The sequence below is a fragment of the Pleurodeles waltl genome, chromosome 10 (genome assembly GCF_031143425.1).
Source record: "Pleurodeles waltl isolate 20211129_DDA chromosome 10, aPleWal1.hap1.20221129, whole genome shotgun sequence".
NCBI classification, from domain to species: Eukaryota; Metazoa; Chordata; class Amphibia; order Caudata; family Salamandridae; genus Pleurodeles; species Pleurodeles waltl.
This window is the reverse complement of record NC_090449.1, coordinates 817,245,783-817,264,933: the sequence shown is the minus strand read 5'-3', so window position 1 is coordinate 817,264,933 and position 19,151 is coordinate 817,245,783. Positions and strand designations below refer to the sequence as shown.

At 47.6% G+C, this 19,151-nt stretch overlaps 1 protein-coding gene across 2 annotated transcripts in view; it reads left to right on the top strand.

Annotated features, from left to right (window-relative positions):
* Window positions 1–18,745, top strand: part of KIF15 (kinesin family member 15) — a 930,781-nt gene extending 912,036 nt beyond the window's left edge. For both annotated transcript variants that reach the window (XM_069211483.1, XM_069211481.1), the window contains exon 35: window positions 17,393–18,745. In XM_069211483.1, coding sequence (XP_069067584.1) covers window positions 17,393–17,458 — 66 coding nt within the window. In that variant the 3' untranslated portion in view covers window positions 17,459–18,745. The remainder of the gene's footprint in view (window positions 1–17,392) is intronic.
* The last annotated feature ends 406 nt before the right edge of the window (window positions 18,746–19,151 follow it).

Genomic DNA, 19,151 nt, shown 5'->3' with positions numbered 1-19,151 from the left:
ATTCTAGCCTATGGAGGCCATTCACTACAATGAGGGGAAAAACAAATTGGCTGTTTTACCTCACCAGGGCTTATAAAACTATTTTTATAAGGTCCCTGCTTATAGTTACATGGCACCATAGGACACACCTTAGGGGTGGCTTATATGTAAACATAGGGTAGTTTAAGACTTTGGAACTAATTTGAATCCCAAAGTTGAATTTGCATGTACTTTAATTTAAAAGCAGCCAGCAAGGCATGCCTGCCTTTAAAATGACACTGGGCACCTCAGCAGTACACCTATGGGTGCACTACCTACGCTGGGGTCCCTAAACCTACATGCCCTACCATATACTAGGGACTTAAAGATAGGTTGACTTAGCCAAATATAATTAGCCTAATTTGCATACTGATTTAAACAGAGCACAGGCCCTGGGACTGGTTAGCAGTACCCAGGGCACCATCAGAGTCAGGAAATCACCAGCAAAAGGTGGGAAATGGGGGCAAAAGTTAGGGGGCCTCTGCAATCAGCCCTGTTCTCTCACAGTACCCTCTTTTGGCATGGTTACCCCCACTTTGTGCCCGCTGTCAGTGTCTTTTGACTGTGTTCACCTGGATCCTGCCAACCAGGATCCCAGTGACTGTGCTCTCTCCCTCCGAATTTGGTGGTTCCTGACTTTGTACACCCCACAATTGGCATACTGGTGCCCCCATGTAAGTCCCTAGGATATGGTACCTGGGTACCTAGGGCATTGGGGCACCAGGGGCTCCCCATGAGCTGCAGCATGTATTATGCCACCCATGGGAGCCCATGCAAAAATGTGTCTGCAGGCCTGCTATTGTAGCCTGCCTGAAAAGGTGGATGCACCCTTTCACTACAGGTCACTTTACCAGGTCACTATAATTCACCCCTATGGCAGGCCTCCTAGCCCAGAGGGCAGGGTGTACGTACCTGTGTGTGAGGGCACCCCTGCACACGCAGAGGTGTCCCTACGAACTCTAGCTCCATTTTACTGGACTTAGTAAGGGCGGGAAGCCATTTTACCCGTGTGGGGGACACCCTTACTGGGCTATTTAGGGTCTCCCTCTTGGGTAGGTCCTCAGATTCGCCATGTATGATTCCAGCAGGACCCTTCTGCGTAGTTTATTTCATCTTCTGGCCATCGGGACTGCAACTGGATCCTCCAGGAACTGACAATCTGCAACTCCAGCGACGACTCCGCTTTGCAACATTATTTCTCCGGCTCCTTTCAGTAACTGCAACATTTCTCTGGCTCTGCATCCTCTGAGGGCAACTAGTCTTTAGCCTGCACAAGAAGCAAGAAGGAATCTCCCTTGGAGTGAAGGAGTCACTCCCCTGCATCCACAGGCACCAACTGCAACGATGACTGGCTGCGTGGATCTTCTCTCCTGCAAAATTGCGTGGATCCTGCAACACAGGTGGTGGTCTGGAGTGATCCCCTTGGTCCTCTCTACCAGCTATTCAACTTGGGAATGGTAAGCCCTTGCCTCTCCTTTCAGGACAGTACCCCTGTGCACTGTAACTCTTGCAGCTACAAAGAGCACTCTTCCCTGCAACGCACAGTCTCCTGCCTGCTGCTCCAGCGACGTGAGACTCCTCTCCAGGTGCACTGAGTGGGCCTCACTAGGACTCCTGTGCCTGCTGTCTGTGAGTTGCCTGTGGGGGCTCCTTCCTCGACTTTCTGGCTTTCCTCAGTGCCGAGTCTCCTATGATTATCCTCCTAGGGTTGAGTCCCCCGGACCTTCCTGGTCCACAGCAGCTTTGCAACTCTTCTTTTGCCACTCTTGCCAACGCTTGCTGGTGATTTTTCCACATCACTGACTAACTGCAACTCTTCTTCCGATGTGGGACATCGACTGCATCACTTCTGGAACTCTTCTCCTGTGCTGGATAGCTGACTCCTCGTCTTCACCGTTGACCTGGTCCTCCATCTCTAGAAGGGTGGGTAGTAGCTCCTGCCCCAACCGGCCACTCCAACTGGATTTGGCCCCCTTCATTTGCAGATCCTCTTCTGTCAGGATCCATCTTCTTTTTCTTCCAGTCTTGCTTGGGTCTTGCACAGTCCTTTTACAAAGCTTACCTCTGGGTTTGGGGAAACACCAGGTACTTACCTCTTCTCTCCTGATCGCTGGGGGCCCCCTGGTACTTACCTTTTGGGGTTCCTAGTTCCTCTAGCTCCACCTCTACAGATTCCACTTCCTTGACCTGACTTTCGCATTCTATTTGCTTAGTGTATGGTTTGGTCTCCTCTAGGGACTACATTATTTTCTGTTATTTCACTGTTTTTCATTGCCTTCTATGCCCATTTATGATTACTAATGTGTATATAAGAGTTTGTTTAATCACCTTCTAATAGAGTATTGCCTATACAGTATTTTAGTATTTGGGTTACCATTATACGGCCAACACACACCCCCGTACCACCAATCACCACTACACTGCCTACGAGCTCCACGCCCTCAATCCAGGACGCTCCTCAACCTGCTTCCAGTCCACCCCGACGCGCACCAAAGGACCCTTCTCCTGCAAAGCATGCAATTTCACCTGCAACCTAACCTCCAAGCTCCAACTCAACACCTCAGACTGCCGCCTAAGATGTATCCTGCTCAACACCCGCTCTGTCCACAAGCATGCTATAGAACTCTGGGACCTACTGACCACATCCTCGCCGGACGTCGCATCCCTCACCGAAACCTGGATGAATTCGGCCTCAGAACCAGCCATAGCCATACAAGAAAACTACAAGATCACCAGGAGAGACCGCAGCAACAAACCAGGAGGAGGAATCGCCATAGTCCACAAAAACACCATAAGAGTCTCCATCAGCTGCCACAACACTATCATATCCGCCGAGCACCTCCATTTCAAAATCCACATCAACGCCAGCACCACCCTCAGAGGGAAAAACTGGTCTATAGACCCCCTGGCCCCAACAATGACACAAACACCACCAACCTAATCAACAACCTCACCAACCTCGGCCTCAAGCAACTAGTCACATCACCCACCCACACTGCAGGACACACACTCGACCCCATCTTCTCAGCCAGCAACCACGACTCCTTCAGCCACACCACCGAACTCCTATGGACCGACCATCGCTGCATCCATTTCTCCTTTCAGAAGCCGGTCACTCACCATCTCATCACTAAACCCCCCCCCCCCCCTCCAACCCCTCCCCACCCCTGCCGCTACTGGAATAGAATCTCAACAGAACAGCTGATCTCCACCCTCACCCACCAGGCAAGGCCCCCCCCCCAGGACCCCAGCACAGCTGCCACCTACCTGCACAAATGGCTAGAAGACTGTGCCAACACCCTCGCACCACTCAAACAACCCTTGGACTCCCACCACAGTCCCAAGGACAGCTGGTTCACCCCGACCTGCAAGCCTCCAAACGGGAATGTCGAAGAACAGAGAAGACCTGGCGCCTTGCACTCACCGAATCCAACCACACCGCCCTCAAAACTGCGATCCGCAAACATCACCAGCTGATCCGCACGACCAAAAGAACCAACTACAAAAGCTGAATAGACACCAACGCCCACAACAACAAAGAGCTCATCAGCATCGTCAAAGAACTCTCCAACCCCAGGACCTACTCCCACGAACCCTTGCAATCACAGGAATTCTGCAACTCCCTCGCCACTCACTTCCGTCGAAAGATCGAAGACATCCACAACAGCCTCGTACCCCAGACCCATCAGACAACCAAGAACCCGACGCATCAACCAACACCAACCCTCTATGCTCTTGGACCCACATCAACAATGAAGACACCATCAATACCATGGCCTCCATCCACTCCGGCTCCCCCTCAGACCCCTTCCCGCACCAGATCTTCAACAAAGCCAGCAACATCTTCGCACCCACCTCTGCACAATCATCAACAGTTCCTTCGAGACAGCCACCTTCCTGGAGAGATGGAAACACGCTGACATCAACGCCCTGTTGAAGAAACCCAAAGCAGATCCAGAAAACCCCATTAACTACCGACCTATCTCCCTCCTCCCCTTCCCAGCGAAGGTCATCGAAAAAATCGTGAACAGCCAACTTTCCCGCTACCTGGAAGACAGCAAAGCGCTCAATGCATCCCAATCCGGATTCCACAAAAACCACAGCACAGAGACCGCAATCATTGCTGCCACAGATGACATCAAGACCATGCTCGACAAAGGCTAAACCGCAGCTCTGATCCTCGTGGATCTTTCCGCAGCTTTCAACACCGTCTGTCACCGCACCCTTCGAACACGCTTCCACAACACCGGGATCCATGGCAAGGCCCTCGACTGGATCTCCTCTTTCCTCTCCCGCAGAACCCAGAGAGTCGGCCTTCCGCCCTACCTGTCCGAATCCTCCAAAACCGCCTGTGGCGTCCCTCAAGGATCCTCCCTCAGCCCAACACTTTTCAACGTTTACATGGCTCCCCTCGCCAGCATCACACGACACCCAGCTGATCATCTCCCTCACGAAATACCCCACAACAGCAAGAAACAACCTACACAAGGGACTTTGCGCTATCGCCGACTGGATGGAAACAAGCCGCCTCAAGCTAAACACAGACAAAACAGAGGTTCTCATCCTTGGCAGCAACCTCTCCGCTTGGAAAGACTCCTGGTGGCCTACTTCCCTCTGAGCCGCCCCCACCGGCCAAGTACGAAACCTGGGCATCATCCTTGACTTAGCACTCAGCATGACTCAGCAGGTCAACGCAGCTCCTCTTCCTGCTACAACACCCTCTGCATGCTCCGCAAGATTTTCAAGTGGATTCCCGCCGAAACCAGGAAAAAAGTCACCCACGCCCTAGTCAGCAGCCGACTGGAGTTCGGCAACGCGCTCTATGCAGGATCTACGGCCAAACTACAAAAGAAAATGCAACGCATCCAAAACGCCTCCGCCCGACTCATACTTGACGTCCCACGCCGCAACCACATCTCAGCCCATCTCAGAGAACTACACTGACTACCGTATCGAAGAGGATCACCTTCAAACTACTCACCCACGCACACAAAGCCCTCCACAACACAGGTCCGGCCTATCTCAACGACAGACTCACCTTCCACGCCCGCCAGCTGTGCCAGCCTCGCCCTCGCCTCTGTCCCCTGTATTCACTGCTCTACCACAGGAGGCAGATCCTTCTCTTACCTCGCTGCCAAGACCTGGAACTCCCTACCGCTCCAACTACGCCAGACCCAAGACCTCCTGGCCTTCAGAAAATGCCTCAAGACATGGCTTTTCGACCACTAACTACCCTCCTCCCCCCTGTGCGCCTTGAGACCCTAACGGGTGAGTAACAAGCTTTATAAATTGTTTTATTGATTGATTATAGAGTACCTTTATTTTTGTAACACTGTGTGGTTCTTTCATGTGTTTAAGTGCTGTGTGACTTTAGTGGTATTGCATAAGGTTTGCATGTCTCCTAGGTAAGTCTTGGCTCCTCATTCACAGCTACCTCTAGAGAGCCCTGGCTTCCTAAACACTGTCTACACCTCACTAATAGGGGATAACTGGACCTGGTATGAGGTGATAACACCATAGGTGCTCACCACACACCAGGCCAGCTTCCTACAGGCATATTACACCAGGGGCAGTGCTGCTACCACTGTGTCCTGGACATATATCTGACAGCTACATGGACGTTTGTGCACAACAGTCCACAAAGCACTGCTTGTTCTTTGACAGTCAGGTCTGTTGAGAGTGATTACTTCAAAGAGACTTCCATTCATTGGCACAATCTTGGACACTCTGTATTTCAAGGCTTTTCCCAGACGGCAACACGCCTAGGATGTTTGAGCTATGATCTCAATGTTTTGGGCTCAGTTCTGGATCTGGGTTAGGGATGGCTTTGAGGCTGCTTGGCCTTCGAGCTTTGTGCACCCTCATCAACCACATGAGATGACACATGCAAGCACTGCAATGGAACCTTAAATCCAGTGGGCACAGCATCAATGTCCCCTTTCTGACACCATCTAGGTCTCAGAGGAACTTGCTGCAGTAGTAGCTGACCAATCTCACTATGTCCTGTGGATCGGGTTATCTGGTTTCCAGTGGAGGGCCTGCACCACATCATCCTACTAGAACCATAAGTCCTTTTTGTGGTCCTTCAAGGCAAGGCTGGAGCATCTTACATACAACACCACCATCACCATGTAGCATACTGCAACCAGTGGATCCTCATGCCAGTAGTCTTTGTGCTTTTGGATGAGGCTAAAGCACCAAGGCATCTTTCTGATTGACAACCACCTACCAGCAGCCTGAATGGCAGAGCGGACAACTGAGCATATGTTGATGTTCTGGCAGATCATAAGCGGTGTCTGCATCTTTAGGTGTCACACTGCTTCTTCCAACAGTCTGTACCAGTCGAGCCAGTACTAGTCAGTAGTAGCTAAAGCTTTTTGTGACCTTCAAGAGAACACATTATCAACAATTGTGCTTATTGGAGTGTCCAGAATAACACAATGTGAGAGACACATTCTGGATGGAAAAGAACAAGGGCTTCCTAGACGCTTTCACACTGTTACCTTTCCTGACCAGAGGACTGAAGAAGATCAAGAACATTCAGGTCCAAATCATCCTGATGGCTCCAGATTGTGCCAGTTCAGTGTTGTACCCAGAGCTTCTGAGTTGTGCATCTGTCCTATGGTCAGGCTACCACACGAGTAGGAGCTCCAGTCGCAGCATCAGGTAGGGTCATCCACTCGAATCTGTGCAACATACACCTGCATTCATGGAGACAGAGCTGCAGCAGTTAACTACTTTCGATCTGCTTTCTGAGGTGGGAGATTACAACCTCACCGCCAGAAGTCCTTTCACAATTTCTGTTTACACTGGGGCAAGTTTTTAACTGGTGTGGTTTATTAAATGTCTGACGCATGTTACGTCCCAAACAGTTTGTGGTACCGGTTTAAGATAAACTCTGAGTGAAGCATCATCAATGCAGATGCTACGCCAGGTCCAGGCCTTCCACCAGTAAGTCCTTGAAGTGGGCTTCCAAAGGAAATGAGACCCCCCTCCCACCCTCAACCCCTGAAAACACGAGATCAGTAACCAAAATACTTTTTGACTTTTAGATGTATATCCCACACCAGGTGTTGAGACACCTCCAAGTAGTCATTCTATCTTCCCTACCCCCATCCTTGATGCTGAAGTTGGATTTAGTGGAGATACCTTGTGTGCAGGATGCTCCTACTCCACTTCCAAAATGTTTAGCCCCTTGAGATGGCTCCACTCAGTTTGTGGCCTTCACCCAGGCAATGCTGGTCTTATTTTGCCCAGACTCTCCCCGCGGCCATCATTCACTGCCTCCAGACTCAAATGTCTGACTGCTCACCACATCCTTGGAGAGCCTTGTAGTTCACAATCCTCACCCTAAGAGGAAGTCAAAACAAAATAGAAGGAATAAGGAAGGAGATATTCTCTAGACTTATGTCCTTCACACCACAAGTGCAACTTGTTTTCTGGCCCATTATTCTCACTCCGAATGGGAGATGGAGGAACCTTGCATTCTGAACTTTCCTGACCACAGTCATGATTATTTTGCAGAATTTGCTTACCACTGGTAGTACGCAGCAAAACAGATCCTCCGATGTAAGCATTGTGGGCTTAGTAGTGAGGTCAATGGCCTATTCTATTTCTTTTCTCTACTGCACTTTGCACTTGGAAGCATTCTACTGGTTTCCCAGGTGATATCCAAGTGAATATTATGGACATGCACTTTGATTGAGCTCATCTTTTCAGAAAGCATGTTTGGTCTTACAGTGTTTCAAACAGTCACAGGTAGTGGCACGATCCTTGTTACTGGCTTCCACCAACATTACTACAATGTGTGCAGGCGCCCAACAACTTCTTTAAGAACTACAAGAGGGCATGGTGATTCGAGAGACCTTTGTAGACAACAGTCCTCCTCCTCCGCAAAACCACTTTAGTTCACCCTTGAGTGAGCATGGGTGAAGTGTAGGAGGGGGAGGATACACTGGTAATCCATCAGAGCAGACTGTTGAACCTTTCAGATTGTTGGACAAGGCTATGACCTTCCCTTCCAGAACTTGCCCCACTCTTCCCCACTGTTAAATCTGTCATCTCTGGTGACTATGCCTTCGTTCTAAAGCACAAAGTCCTAGCTTTTGTAAACAGAGGTGCTGTGGGCATGGTTTCAGAACACAAGATAGGGCACAGATACTGCTCTCGTTTTCTTTCTTGTTCCCACAAGAGAAACCAATCTCCATCACATTTTTCTCTACAAAGAAGTTCAGGATTTTTCAGTGGTGCATGTCTTTTTAACTCTGAAACTGGAAGATTGGATGCTGTCCTTCAACTTGCAGAACACATATTTTCAATCAAACAGAGATTTTGTGATTGGGTACTCCTCCTGCTAATTCACAGTCCTGATGTATGGATTATTATATCCATCTGAAGCATATGTACAAAGCTGTCCGTAGTTGTGGCTTATCTTTATATTCTGGGATCTTTGTATGCCTGTATCTCGAGGAATGGATGCTGATGGCTGGCTTGCCACAGCTGGTGTCTGACCACCTGCTGTCCATTAGCTCCCTGTTTTCAGCCTTGGGTTTTCCATCAACTTCTCTGTCACACCCCAGCCTTCCCACAGATTCCTTTTCATCATGGTGGAGTTGGATACATTCTTCCTTAAGACATTCTTAATGGGTTTTGGACATTTGGGCTGTGATCCTAATGTTGTAGGTGTGAGATGCTCTTCTGGCTCGAACAGTCCTATGCCTCTTGCTCGGTAGCACTTGTGTGCACTACAATGCACCTTGGCTTCCAGTGGACTCAGCGCAGAAAAGTTCCCACAGAAGACATTTAGATTTGCAGAAGAACTCTTGGGACCTTAGATGGTGAGCCATTCTGTATCTTTTGTAGGGTGCCCTGTAAGACTCATTAAGGCTGAGTGGGATTTCCATCTCCACTATGTTTTTTTCCTCGGGTTTTGAGGAATCTGTTCCTGTACTGGGCAAAAATGATTTTGATAGTGCTGGACTGGCAGTGGAGAGCATGTTATTCAGATCTGCTGTCTGTCATTGTCCCCCCCTCTTTCACTTCCACTCATGGTGGACTTCCTCGCGTAATGGGCGGGCACGTTCTGCACCTAAACTTTTAGAGCCTCCACCTTCATGCCTGGAGATTGAGTGGGACACTGAGCTACAACTACAGAGACTGTAGATGTCCTTTTGCGAGGCTGATGCTCCTCTCCTAAGTTTCTTTATTGTGAATATTGGGCCCGTTTTGTACTTGGCGCGCCGAAGCGAAAGAAGTTCTAGGGTTCAGGGGTGCCACCTAAAAATGCAATTTAGGGGCATTAAAGGGAGTGCCAGGCGGTAGCCAATGGGCAGACTACCTTTAGGATGACTACACCGTTTCTATGACTACTTCCACTGGGAAGTGGGCACAACTCTAAACCTAGTGGTCATCATCATCATCACACAAGCTTTATTCAGTTACATGACCATCAAAGCAACAAATAATACAATCAAAAATGAATTAAGAAAATAGGATAAAATGAGAATATAAAATTACAAAATTTAAAATATAATCATATAAGTAAAATTTCTAAGATACTGTACACATGAAAATTGTTCATGAGGAGCTTCTATTTAGAAAACTGCTACATATAAGCCACAAGGAACTTGCTAACTGCAACAGAGGTTTGGATGTGTCACTCCTTAAAATCCTCATTGCCATCCAGTAATGAGTCACACCCAAGGCAGGACAAATAGTGCAAATCCATTTTGTTCATGGAGTAGAATAAGCAGGACAAAAAAAACAAGAAGTGCTCCTCGGTTTCTGGGCTACCGAGACATGCAGGGCACAGATCAGACATGGGAGCAGGTCCCTATTTGCTAGTCAGGGATAACAATGGAAGGTTCCCAAAACAGAAACGTGCATACAACCCCTTCCCCCGCAGATCAGGTATAAAATCCAGGTATGGTTCAAAATGAGGAATCAGCTTAAAATCCATGAAATCAGTAGTCAAACGACCATTGAAATTACTACGAGTTAGCTCAGTTCTTACATAGTACCATTAAGTTGTTTTCAAAATGGAGCTGTGTGAATTTTCCAGACCCTGAGGATTTTCCCAAAAGCATGTCAGTCCTAAAATGTGAAACCATTTAGGCACATGTTTAACCCATGGAATGGTAGTCGCATTAGGTCTCTTAAAGAGGTCACTAAAAGAATCTCTGTGTATGGCAAGTTCGGGAACCGTCCAAATCCTCACCCAATATAATAACGGTCTTAGGATAATCAAATACTTTACACGTTTAAACCCCAGGTCCAGAATCAATGGTTTTAACGGAGTACTCCTTGGACAAACAATTAACGCCCTAGCAAAATTGTTTTCTCCTACGGCTAATTTTTTGCAATCAGAAAATCCCCATATTTCAGCACTATATGCAGCAGCTCCCTGGGCTTTAGCCAGATAAATTTTAATAGCAGGAGAGACAACTTTAAATACTGAACTTTTATAAAAGCGCAGAATTGCGCCTGCTCTGTTCTGGAGAAGCCACACACTCTTCCTAATCTGTTCCTCTCAGAGCATATTACTTGAAATCCTCACACCTAAGTAATTAATAGAGTTAACCCGGGTCAATGTAAACCCATCTAGGCTAATGGTACATCTGCCACAAGATCCCAGTGGTCTAATACCTACCAAACAAGATGGAGACATTTTGAAAGTAGTGTCTACTTCAGCTCGTCCACCTCAGGGCTGGGACTGGCATGAAGTGGGCCCCTCCTAATTTAACTAAATTTCCTGCCTGTTCTGCAGCCAAAAATGGGATCAGGGCAGGGGGGTTGGTCATCTCCACATTCTGGAGAGACCTGGGTTGAATTACAAAGGCGGCACGGCCTTTGAAGCTCCATGCCCTGGAATGTCCGTCCAGCCTGGGAGAGAAGGTAACACCACTGCCCAGTGCAGGCTTTTGTCTCTTGGCCTCAAGAGCACTGGCTCTCACCGTGAGGTTCCACAAACGCGTCTGTGGTGGCTAAATTGGTCAGGAGCAGTCAGTCAGTACACTAGTAGCTGGTAGGTTTTCATGGGGCACCTATAAGATGCCCTCTGTGTGCATTTATTAATAAATCCATCACTGGAATCAGTGTGGGTTTACTAATCTGAGATGAAACTTCCAAAAATGCTGGAAGACTGCCAGCCTTCATCCCAGCACAAGTAACTCATGTGGAGTAGCAAAGCTGCTCCCCTGCATCTCTGCAGGTACCAAAGAACCGCTGAACAGAACTCCGGACCACCAAAACCACCACTGGACAGCACCACTGCACCCGAGCCTCCCAGCTCATGTTGAGTGGGCCAACGGTGCCAACCTGGTCCCCAGCAGCCAAGTCTATAATGGGTTTCCCCACTGCAACCTCCACACAGACACTTACAGCCTCTTTGTGCAGGCCCCCCTGAACCGCAACCACCACCACCACCAGTGGCAGTAACCCCGATGGTCCACCGTACCTCTGCACCCAGACACACCGGACCAAGAAGAAGCAGAGCACTAGTGTCAACGCATCCCCCAGCTCTTGATACTTGAGCTCACTTGTTGGTTCACCCAGACTGATCCCCAAGTCCATGCCTGCAGACTCCACTGTGGGCCCCCCACAGCCGCTGTAGGTGACGGTCATCCAACAGCCCAAGTACCCTCTGCACTCGGACGCCCCGGACCAAATAGAGGACCACTGGTGCCCTTACATCCCTGAGCATTGCAAGACCTGAGCCCACTCAGTGGCTCACTCAAACAGGATGTCCTGGCCTGCAGCCCAAATCCACTTAGACCAATAACCATTAAAATACATTGGGCACTCAACGTGTAATGCACCTTGTGAGAAAGTAGCCTCTTTCAGCATGGTTACCCCCATTTGTGGCCTGTTTGTCAGTGTGTTTGACTGTGTCACTGAGATCCTGCTAACCAGGACCCCAGTGCTTATGATCTCTCCCCTTTAAATTTGGTTGTTGGATACTGATGACACAGTATTCCACTCATTATTGGCATACTGGTGCCCCCTTATAAGTCCCCGGTATATGGTACCCAGGGCATTGGAGTTCCAGGGGATCCCTTTAGGCTGCAGCATTTCTTTTGCCACCCAAAGGGAGTCCATGCAAAGGCTTCTACAGGACTGCCATTGCATCCTGTGTGAAATGGTGCATGCACCCTTTCACAGCCATTTACACTTCACCAGGTCACCTAGAAGTCACCCATATACCAGGCCTTCCAACCCTGAAGGCTGGGTGCAGAGTACATGTGTGTGAGGGCACCCCTGCACTAGCAGAGGTGCCCCCATGTTGTCCTGGACCACTTTACCGGACTTCGTGAGTGCGGGGTGCCATTTTACGCGTGCACTGGACATAGGTCAATACTTATGTCCAGCTTCACACTGGTAACTCCGAATATGGCCATGTACGGTTTCTAACATCTCAGAAATATACCCAATGCTGATTCTAGCGTTTCCATGCACTGTGGGGCTCCGCAGTGGACCCCCAGTACTGCCATACCAACCTTCTGAAGTTTTCCAGGCAGCCCCAGCTGCTGCCACCTCACAGACATGTTTCTGCCCTCCTGTTGCTCAAGCAGCTCGAGACCAAAAAGGCAGAACAAAGAATTTCCTTTAGGAGAGTGGTGTTATACACTCTCCCTTTGGAAATAGGTGTTACAGGCATGGGAGGGGTAGCCTCCCAGAGCCTCTGGAAATGCTTTGAAGGGCACAGATGGTGCCCTCCTTGCATAATCCAGTCTACACCAGTTCAGGGACGCTCAGTCCCTGCTCTGGTGCAAAACTGGACAAAGGAAAGGAAAGGAGAGTGACCACTCCCCTGCCCATCACCACCCCCAGGGGAGGTGCCCAGAGCCCGTACAGAGTGTCCTTGGGTTTTGTCATCTTGGATTCCAAGTTGGCAGGGCACTCTGGGAGCATCTGAGTGGCCAGTGCCAGCAGATGACGTCAGAGATCCCCTCTCCCCCCTCCAATAGGTGCTTACCTGTGTAGCTGACCAATCCCCCTTTCAGGGCTATTTGGGGTCTCTCCTCTGGGTGTTTCCTCAGATGCAGATTGTAAGACTGTTCTGCATCCTCCACTTCACCTTCTCACTGAAGAAACTACATCTGGCCCCTCCAGGAACTCTACAACCTGCAACAAAGAAGAAAAGACGACTCCTACAACATTGTATCTTCAGCTCTCGCCAGCAACTGCAACGGTTTCTACGTCGTGCATCCTCTGAGGACTGCCTGTCTTCAGCCTGCATCAGAAGAATGAAGGAATATCCCTTGAAGTAAAGGAGTCATGCCCCTGCTTCAGCAGGCACCTCTCTGCAGCGACAACAGGTGGCTTGGGTCCCCTCTCCTGAATTAGTGCGTGGATCCAGCAACACGGGTGGTGGACTAAAGTGGTCCTGACGGTCCTGAAGCCCAGCTGTCCAACTTTGGTGGAGGTAAGAGCTTGCCTCCCCAAGCAAGACAGTACCCCTGTGCACCACGTGTTTTGCATTTGCCAAGGCTTGTTGGCATCCTTCCACAAAGTTCTTCTTTCACCCTGCAGCTCCAACCCCCAGCACTCCTTCCTGCGACGCACAGCATCCTGCGTGGTCTCCAACGGTATGGGATCCCTTTGTCTAGTGCTGCGTGAGCCTTCTTTTGCACCTTCTTTGTCCCCGTGCTGTGGGACTCCTGAGTGCACTGCCTGGTCTTCTGAGGGCTCTCTGAGTTGCTGAGAGCCCCCTCTGTCGTCTCCTCCTGTGTAGAGGCCACCAGGTCCCTCCTGGTCCTGGGCAGCGCCATTTTCCGGTAACTGCAAGCTTTGCGCGTGCCAAGGCTTGTTGACAGAATACAGCGACACAAACCAGACTGCAATCATCCATCCAGCGTGGGACATCATCTGCACCAACTGGGAACCAACATCCATCTTCTTGGGTGCAGTACTGACTGTTCTTCACCAGTTTTTCTTCTTTTGCACCTTCATCCGGGTTAGCAGGGACTCCTGTTCTCCCTGGACTCTTCTGTGCTTCTTGGACTTGGTCCCCTTCTTCCACACGTCCTTAGGTCCAGGAATCCATTGTTGGAGTCTTGTAGTCTCTTCTGGTTCTTGCATAATCTTCTATCATGTGTTCTTGGAAAGTTACTGTGATTTACTCCTACTTTCCTGGGCTCTGGGTGGGTTCTATTACTTACCTTTGGTGTTTTCTTACACTCCCAGTGCCCCTCTACACACTACACTTGCCTAGGTGGGAAACCGACTTTCGCATTCTTCTATTTTAGTATATGGTTTGTGTTCCCCCTGGCCCATTTCTAACTATCGTGATTGTCACTATTTGCAGTGTTTTCTAATTGTTTTTACAGCTATTTCTGTATATAATGTGTATATTACTTACCTCCTAGGGGAGTATAGTCTCTAGGGAATTTTTGGCATTTGTGTCACCAAAATAAAGTAACTTTATTTTTGTAAAACTGAATATTTTGTTTTATGTGTGCGAGTATTGTGTGACAACAGTGGTATTGCATGAGCTTTGCATATCTCCTAGTTAGGCCTTGGCTGCTCATCCATGCTACCACTAGAGAGCCTGTCTTTTGGTACCCACTACAAACCAGGCCAGCCTCCTACATTGGTGGCACACGTACTTGCAATTGCCTTATCACTCTTATCAGCCCCAGCTGCTGCCACCTCACAGACAGGTGTCTGCCCTCCTGTTGCTCAAGCAGCTCAAGCCCAAAAAGGCAGAACAAAGTATTTCTTGTAGGAGAGGGGTGTTATACCCTCTCCCTTTGGAAATAGGTGTTACAGGCATGGGAAGGATAGCCTCCCAGAGCCTCTGGAAATGCTTTGAAGGGCACAGATTGTGCCCTCGTTGCATAATCAAGTCTACACCGGTTCAGGGACCCCCAGACCCTTCTCTGGAGTGCAACTGGACAAAGGAAAGGGGTGCGACCACTCCCCTGTCTATCACCACTCCGGGGTGGTGCCCAGAGCTCACCCAGGTGGCTACTTTGTTCTGCCATCTTGAAATCAAGATGTACAGAGGCCTCTGGGAGCATCTGACTGGTCAGGTTACATGGCTGATGTCAGTGACCCCCCTCTGACAGGTGGCCACCTTGCAGAGTGACCAAGCCATGTTTTGGGATATTTAGGGACTCCCTTACGGGCTGCTCACTACATTTGTCGTACAAGATTCCACCAGGACTTCTCTGCAAAGGCCTCTTCTGCTCCTGGTCACCGGAACCGCAGTTTGACTTCACAGGAACCAAACAAGACTGCAAACCAGAGACGACCTCTCCTTGCAACATTGTTTCTGCAACTTGCAACATTTCCACAGCTGTGCATCCTCTGGGGTTGGTAAGACATCAGCTGCACCAAAGAACCAAGAAGGAATTTCTCTTGGAGAGAAGGAGTCACTTCTCTGCATCTGCAGGCACAAAAGGCATCTAAGTCCAGCTATCGGGATCTGCTGTCCTCTGGACTTGCAAAGATTCTCCTACACAGGTGGTGGTTCTGAGAGGTCCTCTCTGCCTTCCCTACGCTAGACGGTGAACCTTTGCCTCTTCCTTCAATAGAGGTCCCCTGTGCACCGCGACTGTTGCAGCAACCAAGGCTTGTTGACTCCTGCTCCAATGGATTTTCAGGCTCCAAGTAGCCTCAGCACCCAGCACTCCACCTCTGCAAGGACAGTCTCTTCTCTGCTGCTCTAGCGATGTGGGATTCCTCTTCAGGTGTGCTGACGGCCTCACTGTGACTTACTGTGCCTGCTGCCAGTGGGTTGCTCGCAACAGTCGCGGAGAGGGGGAGTGCAAACCATATACTAAAAAAATACAACGAGAAAAATCCTGCTCGGCTCCCCGACGACACCTGCAGCCTCAACACACAGGACCCCCTGACTGCAAGTGCACGGAATGGAGAAACCTGACCCCTAAGGACACCACTGCATCCCTCACTCCTGGGCCCTGGAGAAAAGGACTAAAGGTACACCTATGTCCCCGAGCAACCCGTGTGTAGAACCTTCCTGTTTGTTGTCCCCGACTGGCTTCCTAGCCAGAGCCTGCAGCCTGTCTTCATGAGGACCAATTCCCATTGAAAACCATTGGGCACCCGGCACCTTGCTGTACCCGGCCGCCCTAGTGCTGCTCAGAGTGACCTGCTGGCATGGTTCCGATCAGTGCCTAGTACTTGCCTTAACTCTGAGATTAACCTCGTAAGTCATTGTTAACCGTGTATTTGCGGAAAATAATTTTCCTTTATAGGTTTATTGACGAACTCTGAACTTGCACTGTTTATTTTTTAAACTAAAAGGTATTTATGCTTGAAAACGTACCAACCTTATAAAGAACTTCTTGGATTTAAAACAAAGTATTATTTTTCTAAATTGGTCTCGGATTAATTTTTTGAGTGTTTCTAATTTATTGCCATTGTGTATTAAAATAAAAAAATGCTTAGAACTACCCTCTCACAAGCCTAACTGCTCACCCACACTCTCACAAAATATAGCATCAGTCCTATCTACTTTTGCCTTTGCAAACCAATTGGGGATCCACTGGACTCTCTGCACGGTGTACTTCTTTTTAGTACACCATATACAGAGCCAGCTTCCTGCACTCAGTTACTAAGTTTGATTGATGCAAGTTTCTGATCCGCTCTTCAACTGGACTGCATACACAGGCTCCCAGCTTGCTCTGCGTCCAATCCTAACGCCTCTTTTATAGTACTGGCAGCATGAGAGCAGCGTTAGGATTGGAAGGAGCACCCATCCAGGGTGCTTCAAGGTAGAGTGGAAGTCTCTGCCTGCTGTCTCTAACCCAACAACCCAGTGCCTTCGTTGCTGGGTTGGAGAGAGCCCAGTGTGCATGTGTGTTTGGCTGGCCTGGGACGGCCGGCCAGACATACATGCGCACTGAGCCCTCGCCCCGTCACAGCCCTATGGCCCGCCCCTTTTACTATAAAACGATAATAAACTGTATTTGTTATCATTTTGTAGTAAACGTTTTGCAACTGCCATAGAGGAGCTTTCCCCTGCGTTGTCGGATCTTAAATTTTAACAATTGCTATTTATTGGCTTATAAACTGTTGCTTGCATAAGCTGGTCTTGTGATTTACTGCTAGATGCATAACGAGACATTCTGGAACCACAGCTCTTAACCTGAAGTGAAGTTTTAACGGAGGCAGCACCACAAACATTATAAGAAAATTGTAATGAGTTCTCCTGGATTTTCCTTGCCTGGAATTGGTAGCAGGGATCCCAGAAATCATTCTTGTTCATGTTTCGAATAGTAACGTCAATGTCTTTTGCTCTCTTTCTGTAGGGCATTTGGGAACTTTGATAACTTTGCTGTCAGTGATATTTAGTACTTGTTTTGTATCATCCATTTTCATTCTAGTTTGTCACTATTTTTGTTTTTAGGAGGTTGAAAAGCTACGCTCTGAAAATGCATTCCTGAAGGAAAACCGAAAATGTGAAAACCCCTAAAGACCATGTTCAAGTAGATAACTCTTATTGACAGATTATGAATTTGGTAGGAGAAAATAGGTAAAGCCGTCGCTTTCAATCATGATCAGACCTGTTCACGAAAAAGGTTGTGTAAAGCAGGTATGGATTTTATTGCAAGAGGTCTTCGAAGCGAAGGGCTAGTGGATTTAAACTTGATGGGTGCTTTTCATGAATCATTAGGATTTCTGGTACATTGCCCAGCTGTTTCAAGGGTTGTAGGTATATTTTTGCCTCCTTTGTATTTTTCAGTCTGTTAAAAAGGTCTGATATTGAAGCAACGAAACCAATCGAAAGAAGGCACTGTTGTCTATTATATTTTTGGAAGCTTTTTCCTTTGATTTTCCATAAGGGATATTTTATTATCTGTGATTGGAAAGTTTTTAACTAAATATTAAGGACTTTCCTTCATTAATATTGTATGCCAAAATTTGCTCTCTATACTGGTTTTTCAACAGGGTGTGTGTGAGTTTAGTTCCTGTAAATATGCAATCCTACTTTAATATTTAAAGGTCTTGCTTTTCAGTGGATTTATATTCGGAGAACAAGCTTCTGTGGCATTCCCATAGGATTTTCATTGTGATGAGGTATCGTATCTCGAGACTTTGACTTCAGGTTCCTGAGTTGGTCGGTAACTCCAATAAAAGGGAGCGGCGCCCATAAATTCGCGCAAACCTGCTTTAGCTCCTATTTGGTGTAGAACATTTAATGTATCAGAAACGTCGTGGAATACGGAAAAGCAATACTAAAATGCACAAGGAGTGAGAGAAAAATCTATACAACACAAAGATATCCTTCTTTTTCTACAAAGTTGCTTTAACTCCCATTTAATGTAATCTAAAAGGGCATTCTTGATGTTCTTACACTAGAAATTGCTAGAAAACGAGTTTTCTGTAATTACAATTGAACTTTGTCCATACCTGAACTGTTTACTTGTGCTTTCTACATTCTTGGTTTATTCATTGCTTTGAAGAATATTACTGGGACGCCCAAATGACAAATATAAAATGTTTATAGTGTATATCTATGTTAATTGTTTACTATAGGACAGCTTCATCAGAATGAAATGCCTCATAAAGCCTGTTTACTTTTCTGATTCAAATGCATACATTTTTACGTTCTAATGGCAGCTAATTTAATGCCTTGTCCGTTGTGTTGTCATTGTGTTTTGTCATTTAAATCGTGCTGTAAATATTGCAAAACATTTTCCTTATTTGTTGTATGACCTAATTTGCTTTCATTTTAAATAAAGTTTTGTATGTATTTAAACTGATTTTTTTGGTTTGTTTTATTGATACCTAACTATCCCTCATACCTAAACATGCATATATGTGTGTGTGTGTGTATGTATGTGTGTATATATATATATATATATATATATATATATATATATATATATATACATATACATATATACATATATATATAGCTATGTGATATTTATTTGTGTGTAGTTATGGAAAGGTCAGATTTTCTTTTGAAAAGCCATTTCTGATGGATTCTGCAGTTTCCTCACCTCTTCAATATCCCCAGGCACAAGACGATCATCAGACTTTTCTATAGCTTTTGTACTGTTAGTGGGTGGTGGCTCCAAATCTGTGCTGGCAGCAATACCACAGTGCCATCACTGCACCCACAAAGCACTAACCCAAGCACACTGATGTCAGTTCTCTTT